Source organism: Rhipicephalus sanguineus, chromosome 6 (genome assembly GCF_013339695.2).
Source record: "Rhipicephalus sanguineus isolate Rsan-2018 chromosome 6, BIME_Rsan_1.4, whole genome shotgun sequence".
NCBI classification, from domain to species: Eukaryota; Metazoa; Arthropoda; class Arachnida; order Ixodida; family Ixodidae; genus Rhipicephalus; species Rhipicephalus sanguineus.
The window spans coordinates 108435398-108446502 of record NC_051181.1 but is presented as its reverse complement, the minus strand read 5'-3'; the positions used below and the strand labels follow the sequence as shown (position 1 = coordinate 108446502).

Sequence of the window (11105 nt, the reverse complement as noted above, 5' to 3'; positions counted from 1 at the left end):
TCAGGTCGTGTCACGTTGGTAACGCGATACTTTTGGTCCCATAGGTGCTGACGCCGAGCAAGGGAACCGCTGGACGGTCACATTCCGCGTCTCACGAGTCACTTAAGACTTTCTCCTTAATGAACGAGCGTGTTAGGATAAATCATTCTGTAAAAGAAATATCGAGTGCACCTTTCCTCGCTGTATGAAATTCAACGCAGTGAACAGAAATGGAAACAGTAAGCGTTTGGTTTCAGCATGACAGTTTGGTTTATTCTTTCCCAAATAACCGCAGAAGACCGCAAAATTACTTCTGAGTAGAATTTAGATTCGTCTGGTGAAATTCTTGAGAAAGCCGGGACAGGCAGATCAGGCCACTGTAAGGAAAAAAAAATATATGCGTACATAATGTTGGCTTTTAGAAGAAAAGAATGGCCTGGCAAAAAATATTTTTGTCGCTATTTTGGTTGCATAAAAAGGAAGCATATGTTTCCAGTTTGCGCTTTTGAGAACCAGTCGTTCGCAGTAAAATATTTTCTTGAAAATGTTATGGCGATGATGGCCTGCTGTTCTGATAAAATAATTTTATGAGCTCAAAAGCTTTCTCTTCCTGAGTTGAGGTTTAGAGCGAGATATATGTTGTCTTTAAAATATGCTTGATAAAGGTAAGGTTTAGAACCCCCCGCCTTCTGATGGCGCCTCTCAATGGTTGATGTAAAACATGAGAATCAGTAGTTCGGAGAGAGTAAAGGGGATAGTGTTTTCTCACCGTTGGTGTTAGGTCCTACGTCGTTCACAACATTCGCTGCTCACTGGCTGCTGGAACTAGAGGAAGATCTATACAGAGAAGACAAAATAGACCATACATTTAGACTAAAATAATTGTACAGTGCCAGTAAGTATAATGCTTTGTTATACTTTTATATTGCCTATTATGCTATTGGAAAAGCGATATGATTATGAGATATGCAGCGTTTAGTTTAAGGTATATTCTTATCGTTAAATGCAGAATATTATTTGAAAGTATAACGAGAAATAAGTAAGGATGATCAACTGTGAAAAAATGAAGTGAACACAGGTAAAATTTAGAAAGAATGTTCAGCGCATAAAATCCACGCATTTATGGCGAATAGTCCTGCAGGCAAATCCGTAGTACTTGCATAAAGGGTGCGTGAATTCTTTACTTTTATTTGGGCCTTTTATAACTCTTCGTGTGCCAACTGCTATTCATCAGGCCAATTGCGACCGTTAAAGCATATATTCCATATTTTCCATCTTACGTTAACTTTTGAGCCTGCGTAAATATTTCGTAAAGCTGATGTCACTGAAGTTGTCGTACCTTGTGAAGTCATGTGCACATGTGTCCAGATTGTGCTCTTGACAGCATTTCACACCTTATATACTATAACGAACTAGTTGTTTTATGTAAATGAATTATTACACACCAATGAATGAAAATATGCGTCTCCTTTGTTGATTCAGGGCTGAGACAACAATCTTGCAATGTGTGCTTATGATATCTTTACTGCTGTGGCCGTGAAAGGGGTATAGCCTCTTCCTTGTCGCCTTGCAAAGCTGATCGAACTTTCAAGGTCTGGTGCTGCTGCCATGCTTCAAAGGATCGCAAAGAATACTTCGCACTCAACACTGAATACCCCAAGAAGCCAAAACTATCGGCAACACCACCTAAAGGAGTTGCGGCGATTTCAAATACCATCTAGACTCCGCCGAAAAAAAGCCACTCTGCTATGCCGCTTATGGCTAAGAATGGCTTTCACGAAGTCATATTCGTTTCGGATAGGGATGGCCGACAACGCTCTTTGCGACGCCTGTGGCACCGAGGAGACCTTGCAGCACATCTTCTGCGACTGTCCTCGCAACGCTGCGCAGAGACTATCCCTCTTATTCGCTCTCTCTCGTCTTCACAACAGAACAATGACACCAGAAACAATTCTCCAATGTCATCCTGAAGAGTAATCGAGAATTAAAGCAACCAAGGCATTTCCCAAATTCCTAAGGACAACAGACTTGCACGAATGGCTGTAGACTCCTAAAGATACCGTATACCGCCCAAGACTGCCTCTCTGCGCTGTGAAGTTATGTGTGTGCGTGCGTGTTCCCCTCTCTTTCTCTCTTTCTTTACTCTTCTTTCAATCTCCCCCATCCCTTCCCCCTGTGCAGGGTAGCATACCGGTTATGCCAACTGGTTAACATCCCTGTCTTTCCTCTCTCTCGTTTTCCTTCCTTCCTACCGGTGAGGCCTTTCGGTGGATCATTTGCTCCCGGGCATTGAAATAAAAACTGGAGCGAAATTGTGGGGGCGTTCATATGCAATAAAGATTGAGTTGAGAAGCGCCAACACAGGCATAAGGAAAAGGGAGAGAAAAAGATTGCGTGACTTGGATTTTTTTTCTCATGAAAAAGGCCAGAAGCGGTATGTTGCTGCAACCCGCGTGTTGGCCTGAAGATTTTGGAGCGTTATTCTCTTAATTTTCTATAAATCAATGGTCAAAAGCGGTTTCATTGCTATCGCTGAAGAACACTACATTAGCGCATTTATCGACGCTGACAGTAGTGTGTACTACTTTCTCACGAAGCAGTGACGCTGACTACATCACGAAGTGAATGAATCTTTGGTGGTAATTGCGGTTGTATGAAAGTTTTGCCTGAATTAGCACCTGGCGTGGCTGTGACGTTCTAGTTCGAGATTATTTCATGGACTGAATTACCCAACGCAGTTTATTCTTTCTGATGAGGAGCAATAAAAAAGAACGCTAGTATGTAGAAACACGGATGAGAAATATACGATGAGGAAGAATCTCAATTAGTCGGAATCCCGCAAGTATGTTATTTATAGAAATCAAATAACTTCACATAGCTCGTCTCCTATTCCTGTACGCGGCAGGGGAACACCAGTCTCAAGCGGTCGGCGTAGCTTAGATGGTAGTAAGCTACAGGTATTTACAATGCAATTTTTGCGTCGCTCTGTGGTCCACACTTTATATGGCCAGCATTAGACCACCTCGCTTTCTATTTCCAATAAAAATACTCTCCCGTGAAGCCCAATGTAAGTTCATCTCAATCTGCTTTGTATACAGTAGAAGCTTGTCGTTTGTGAAATTGAGCGAGCGTCCGCACACATATCACTGTCAAAGATGAAATCAATTAGGGCTGAAAAATGATTATTCGAGTGGCGTTGCGTCTAATGCCCACTTACCCGGAAGAAGAAGACGAACCAGCAGCGCTGGAGCGTGCAGCGCGTGCAGAGCGCAGGCTACGTTGGCTTGAACTTGCTCCGCCGTTGACGCCCCAGCCACCGGGGAAGCCACCGTAAAAGTACTGGCCATTGCCGGGCCAGTAACCGCCGGGCCAGTAACCGAAGTCGGAAAAGCCGCCAAGGCCATAGTCATCGAAGCCATATCCGTAGCCACCTGGGTAGTAGTAAGCGGGGCCGTAACCATAGCCTCCGAAGCCAGGAGCAAACTGTCCGCCAAACTGTCCGCCAAATGATGGACGTCCGGCTACTCCACTGACTGCACCCTGTCTTCCTGAAGCAGATCCTCCAGCGCCGAAACTGAATGAACCGGACGAGGGACCACCTACAAAGCTGGATGAACCGGAACTTGGGAATCCTCCACTGACACTGCTGCCAAGTGAACCAAGTCCGGGACCACCACCAAGGCTGCTTCCTAGTCCTAGACTGCTACCACCAAGGCTACTGCCACTGCTTCCAACGTCCACCTTTACACCAGGTGCACCATATGCCAGTGATGCTGGAATTAAAAAAAAATCACAGCATATCCACGGAGTGAATGATGATGAGTGGGCGAAGCTGCGGAGGTTCATCGGTAAACCGTGAATCTTCCGTGAATTCTGCTCAGTACATCATCACCGACGTAAGATCGGGCGCGTTTATACTAAAGGTTCGATGAGTTATGACGACTTGCAGCTCACTTTAATTTTACATGTACGCTGTGAATTTTCATTGTTTAGAAAACCATTGCTTTAGAAAACATCTGGCGTCTTTCGTTAAGCAGCTGGCGTCTTTTCGTTTTGCTCTAGAAACATCTGCCGTTCTTTCGTTTTGCTTTTACAAAACATCTGGCGTCTTTCGTTGGTTTATTTCATCAATCAACGGCGTTTTGAACAAAATTTTTATTGTTTAATCACGCACAGGGGAAATCTCACCAGGCACTACCTTGGAGGTAAACAATGGCTGCTAATGGGAATGAGACACAGAAGAAGTCGGCTTTTAGCTAACACTTACACTTCTACTTCTACTAACGTTTCCTACTGGAACATGCCAATGGCTGCTAATGGGGAATGAGAGACAGAAGAATTCGGCTTTTAGTTAACGCGCACGCTGCAAATTTTTTATTGTTCAACAACCCACAGGAAAAATCTCCCACCGGCACCACCTTGGAGGTCAAGATCTGGTACTAGCGTTACGACTGGTTACGCACTACTACGAGGGACGAACGGGTGCCGCCTTAAGGAGCTTCGCCCCTAAAAAATATGTGTTGTACAGAATCTTCTCTTCTTCCGGCTACGATGTCCCACTTTTTGTGACGATCACCACTATAGCAGCCAATCACCGCTGCGAGTTATCTCCTATGGTAAAGATTCAGCTGTATGCCTTCACTATTTATAAATATTTAAATATATGTATATGTTCAACTGACTGGCACTAATACGTGCGGTCTAGAGAGCTCATCATCAGATTAGATCATTGAAAACTGAGCAGTGCTGCGCGTAGACCACTCGGTAGTGACCATGCATGCATAAAGTGAAACGGATGCATGGTACAATAACAGTACACATTTTGAACATAAGTCCGTACGCTGGTCCTGTCTAGAGGGTCGTGCTAAAGAATAGTAAACGTCATGAGAAATAAGCAAAAATGACCCTAAAATGCGCCGTTTTCATCTTCGCCGATTATTGCCCGCAACTTCTGTTGATCAAATGCGGAACAACTCAATGACACTGGCAGTGCGGCGCGGAAGGAAATAGAAAAGAAGGTAAAAACATGATGCGGGGCTCGCCACGTATATTTGACGCAGTCCTCCACTACGATACATCGAAGCAAGCGGAGAAGAGTCGCGTCTTTCAGACAGTAGCCGAAGGGGTGAGGTAGCTCTTGCAGCGATGCTCCCCTCTTGGACGAATGGTAACAGGAAAGCTGACATTTTTACACAGCTTCCAAGAAAGAATCGAAAAAAAGTGTGGTAAAACACGCTATAGATGGTGTCTGACAATTTTCGGCAAATTACGAAAATTTGCACAAGGGCCTGGGGGAAAATGGCCCACTTAGGCCACAATGGTTCGCTCTAGATGTAAACCGTGGCATAAATAGTAAGCGTCGTTACTTTATTACATGGACATGGTAACCACATATGACGAATAATAAGTAAATGACATTCACCTAAAAGCCTAGATATCGTTATATTGCGACCCTGAGAAGAATACTGGAAATTCGATTAAACATGAATGCTACAAATCCTCATTGATGGGGGCTGCGCAGAAGCATTTCGTAGCGTGTAGCTAACTAAACATGGCGCGGAAAGGTCACTCGGAATATATGAAAGCGCTATCGTTCTACGTCACAAAGAGCAGACAGGAGCGATATAATGTGATGATGTGTCTAGCCCAAGAAGTGAACAGGGGCGCTGTGCACACCATCATTGATTACAAACTAGCGCGGTCCGGAACATTACTTGTGTAGAATGTGCCGTTCAGGACTTGCTTGCTGTAATAAGTTTCATGGTGGTAGAGTGTTCTGAACATTTACGACAACAGCTCTGAGATATGATGCCACAACATGCAGACTAACACCTAGGATATTTATTGAGATGCATCTGTTCGTTGTATTGTTGGTTTTGCGCCGAGGAAGAACATATTCATGTCGTATTTCTTGTTTGCTACAGATTTACGCGCTGCATTTGGATTGCAAGTGAGTTTAGCAACAGAGAAAAAAAATAAGATATATTGAACTCAATCTAGATATGAGGAACTTCAGTCCCCGCTCCAGTTAAGCTAAAATTACTTCTCACGTTTTTTTTCGTTCCCCGTCCATCCTCGTGTTTTGCATCATTACATTTCTGTCAGTTAGAAAATAAAGGTGGCATCAACGTGGCCAGGAATTCTTTGGTTACAATTTTTTTCCCGGCATTTCTTTATATACTGATCCTACAAGTGCTACGACTAGTTGATGCAAGGAGCAGCGCGTATCGTTCTCCAGAGTTCCTCTTTTGAAGGCCATGTTTTCATGTATGTAACCGTGGCACACTAAATTTTGTTTACGGCCTTAGATGCATGTTCACTGGTCAGTTTTATTGCATTACGCATTCTCTCTGCTACGCTGGGTCCCAAGTCGGGCTTGCACGTTCAGGCGTATGCTTACGTGCGACATTTGCATCGAACGACGTTTCCTCCTAAGTGAGCAAAGTGTAATGTGCCTACCATTGTCGAGAAATCATTATGGAACGCATAATCATGAGCAGCGTCCTCCGTGCCCTCGTATTGCCCTTAATTTCATGGGCGTGACTGTACCTCGTTGATGAAAAGGCCCTAGCTGCTTTGTTTTCACGCTAGTGCACTGAAGCCTGTCCTAAAAAGATTAGAGAAACAATAAAGGTTCGGGTTATTTTAATACGACAGTTAATTCTGAAGCTAATAACGTAATGAAGTAAATGCAGCCTTAAGTTTAAGAAGGGATAACGTTTGAGTCATCACTTAAGCAGAAAATATAGCGCAGAACCGAACACAGGACAAGATGATGACGGCACGAGCGCTATTATTTTCAACAAACCTTTATTGCTGATCGTGCACATATATAAGCACATTATCTGAAACTCCGAAAAAGAAGAAGGAAAAGTACAGGCCGCGCTCGTACCGTCGTCTTCTTTTCCTCTGTTCCTTTCTGCGCTATATTTTCTACTTAAATTTAGGCAAGCTAAAGCAGAACGTTCTTAATTAAACTCGAGAAGGACGGTGGACTAGGCGAGTTGGTTGAAATCCGTGGTGCTTGAACGGCAGCGCAAACGAGACTGGACCAAGAAAGAGAGGACACAAACGTCGCTTTTGTTTTTTTCGCACGGTTGCTTAAGTTTTATCTCTCTCGGTGTGCTGTACTTCGCGCAAAGCATGCTTGCATGTTGAAATCACAAGCTGCATAGAAATCTCGAAAAATAGTGTTAGTAACATTAAGTCACCATGACGAATAGCGATACGTTTGCTCAGGTAAATTACTTGGGCAGTGCATTTCCTAAATTTCGGCTTGTGTTTAGTTGCATTTAAGTAAAGTTCATATAGCAACACTTCAGCAGAGTCACGTGGGATACATCTAGATGGTTGGAAAACATAGAATCAATGTTCTTACCAGCTGAAAAAAGCGTGATTGCAATGAAGGCCTTCATGGCTGCGGTGTTCTTGGCGTCTACTCTCTGACTGCCCGCAGAAAAGTGAAATTCCCAACTGCGCGGCTGCTTATATATAGCACGAAGGGTGGAAGGCGCTTAAGGAATGCAACAATACTCTGGCACCCACGTAGATACCGTTTTTTCTCGCAGTGCCTTCTCTCATACAGTGTTTGGCTCAGCGAGAGAAATAATAGAAAGTGATTTTGCTTACTGTGTTTATTTTCCGTTTTTTTTTTCAGTGAATAATGAGTGCTGTGCTTGGTGAATACTAAGATGAAAAAGTGGCAATGTAGAGCCTATTGTTGATTTTGCAGCCAGAAGTGCTAAATCTGCGTAAATGGCTTAGCAGACCTCTTTCACACAAAAAAGATAGAACGCATATGTGAGGGCAAATGAGCAATGTCCCGCCTTGTCTCTTTGGCGTACCGGTACATTTTCGCACAAGCTTTCTCGCGACATCCCATGCTCACGCACAATGTCTTTTGTTTACCTTCCTAAACATCTGCGCACATGCGCTCGCTTTTTCATTGCTTTTTTGTTGAATATTTAAGACTTTTTCAAAGGCGGGTGCCGCTCTGCATTGCAACAGTTCCTCATTTAGTGTTCGAACGCATTGTTAGCTTTTTGCTATATTTGCGATCCAAGGCCGGGGATACGTGGCTTATTCGAAGGCTTTCACTTGTTTTTTTTTTAACTGTATGCCCTCCACTCTGCAGATTTACAGCCCATGTTCCTCAGCACTGCTTTCCTAGAACACTAACACAATCCTTAGTGTAGCGCACAACGAGGTAATTCCATCCCTTTTGTTCAAAACGTAAGAATTAGTTGGTCTTCACCTGAACGAAGTACTCCAAGCATCCTCTAAAACATACAGAAATTTCTGCATGTAACCGGTGCAGATACGTCGAACTAATTCATTTGGACCCGTTAAGTTTACGCCAAGACTATCTAAATATTTTCTAGATGATTGTGTACCGCGGGTCTACCAAAGAGTCCATTTTATTGCGCAACATAGTGAATGTATTCAATGAACTCTATCCATACATGCAAAGCTAGCAGTGGAATACGATATGCATGCTATCAATTCGGAGATATACTTTACATGGCGTATATAGACCTATTTTGGGCTTCAGCCCTCACATAACAATATTATCACTGCTCACGCAATTGAAAGCTAGGGCCTACCACCGATTAAAGGAGACAGTCACCATCTATTTATTTCCACGAAGCTTTTGCATCCGTTATATCTGCAACCAAAGGCTTGGAATGCTCGAAGACGAATAAGCGCAGTAAGATTGTTTTTTCGAGATTCTACAAGTTGTCATCCACCAACAGCACGAGCAGTCGTGTCTGAAAAAACGTCATAATGAAAAGTGAAAGTTTGCTTCGTGAATCACGGATCCCATGCAGAAGCTACAACGCAACAAACATCGATATCGTTTTTGAGTGTGACGTTTTGATACGATACATCACCTAATCATAAAAAAATTGCTTGTGGTGTGGCTCTTAGCAAGTATTTTGAACATTCTGGATGCTTCAATGACCTTGTGGCCATACTTGCGGCGTGTGTAACGAACGACCTTTTAAAGCAACCCTGTTATTCGTCAGCTTCATTGTCGTATAATTATGATTCAGAGAGACGACTGGTGGAAATTAACGTAATTCTCAAAGGGAGCATCTACAAAGTGAAGCATAAGGAAATGTATGCGGTGTTTATGGGTATACTCATGTAACGCAGTGTTTAAAATGACAAGGGCGCCTTCATTGCAGCACCCAAGAAACAAACAAGAAGCGCTGTTTTCATTCTTAGTTGAAGTCGCATTTTAACTGCGAAATTGCGTTAACGTTGGATGATGGTGCCATCGTGGCGCAGAATAAGCGAGCAGGAAGAAGTAGTAGAGAAATCGAAGACGAGGCGGTGGTAGGTGTTCAGATGAGTGTCTCACGTACAGAGAGCGAATGCCACCCCTTGCTTTAGAGTTGTCTTAGTTTCTTCTTAACATTTTGGCATCAGGCGCACACAAACAACCAACTGCACACACACGAGTTTCTTTATTGCAATCGCAACATGCAGGATACATAGCATTGGTGACATAAACAGGTGCTAATTAACTTCTATCGCAGCGCTTTTAGTTGCAGCCATGGCTCCAAGCGCGGGAAAGACGGTGGACAGGGTGCGGTAGTATGATGCATTCAAACACTCTCATGTATTCGAGACTCCGGGCGAAGATAATTCTTAGGGAAACTCTTGTTCCAGTCGGAAGCATTGAATCATTGCTACAAAGGCATACTTTGCTCCCGATGTGTGCTGCAGGGGAAGGTGAATGCAGTCACTATAACGCGAACCAATGCGACCATCCAAACTACGACGCTGCTACGACAAGAAACATCCGGATGTACAACACTGCATACGGACAATGACGATGCTATGGTGGCGACAAGGCATCAAATCCGGTCCAACAACAGCGAGTTTAGCGTACGACACGCTATATTGTTGATAAGACACCGCGTTCTTTCATATATATCGTCAGGCACGTAGCCAGGATTTTTTTTCGGGGGGGGGGGGGCCCAAAGCCTAAATGTTCGAAAGAAAGTCTTTCCACGGCAAAAAGAAAAAAAAGTTGCCCAGGCATATAGAAGGCTGGACAAATTTCGGGGGGGCCCGGGCGCCCCGCCCCCCCCCCCCCCCCCCCTGCCTACGTGCCTGTATATCGTACATACCTGGTGGGTCGGTCGGTCAAAATGGGGTGGGGGGTGGGTTGCAGCTAAAAATGCAGTACGTCGTCAAATCATTTCAGCAGATCCTACGCAATGTGGGAATCAATGGTATAGAAGCAGGCTATAGCCTGCTTCGATAACATCACTAGTATACTAGTGACTAGTATACTAGTGACTAGTGACGGCTATGTGTTTTTGTTTGACATTGAACGGGAGCGACGTCTTTTGTAAATGAAGTAATAATGTGGGCGTGATGCTACAGTACCGGACACGCTGACTACGCCGTGACCCCTAAACGCTCCTATACAGCCCAACGTAACGATGGCATTCGCGTGCGAGAGCAAACTTTGGTTAGATCGGGAAGAGATGAATGTTCTGGCGCAATGACGGTGCCCGTTTAACAAGCGTTCGGTGGCGTATTCCGGCATTGCACAGCAACGCCAGGCTCTATATGTATGGAGCCTAAAAGAACGCCATATACTGCATATAGGCATAGGTGTGTAGACTAAAAACGGTAAAACCATTCAAGGGTGATCAGGAGCGCCACCAGTGGCATGGAAGGCCTTGAACCACGGTGGTATATTCACGATGGGAGGCCGACGGCAAACCGTAAGCGATCTCAGTATGCCCCAGGGCTGTCAAAGAAGTTTTGCCATGGAGATTCCGTGTTTTGCACGAAAAAAGCTTTTGAAGGGGAAAACCTTAGATGCCTGATCAAACGCGAGAACGAGTGTTGGAAAAACTCACCACGTGATGACGTCATATGTCCCATATGACATCATAATTACGTCACAGATCGCCAGCATTCCTCATGTCATCATGTGACGTCACATAATGACGTCATCATATGACTTTGTCGCTTGGTTAAATGTGGGCCGATCACGGACGCAGTACACAACCAGGTGAGGTACAGAAAGCTTGCAATGCCTGCGATCTGGAGGCAGTGCAAAACCACGTCAGGTGCAGAAAGCTTTCGGAAGGAGACGGGGG

The 11105-nt window shown here is 44.3% G+C and overlaps 1 protein-coding gene across 1 annotated transcript; it reads right to left on the bottom strand.

Moving 5' to 3' along the window:
• Positions 1–225: 225 nt before the first annotated feature.
• Positions 226–7467, bottom strand: LOC119396144 (uncharacterized). The gene is made up of 4 exons (XM_037663245.2): positions 7358–7467; positions 3197–3752; positions 749–816; positions 226–356 (listed from the first exon to the last, which is right to left on the bottom strand). The coding sequence occupies exons 1-3, from the start codon at positions 7392–7394 to the stop codon at positions 789–791; spliced, it is 621 nt and encodes a 206-aa protein (XP_037519173.1). The 5' UTR covers positions 7395–7467; the 3' UTR covers positions 226–356; positions 749–788.
• Positions 7468–11105: the final 3638 nt, after the last annotated feature.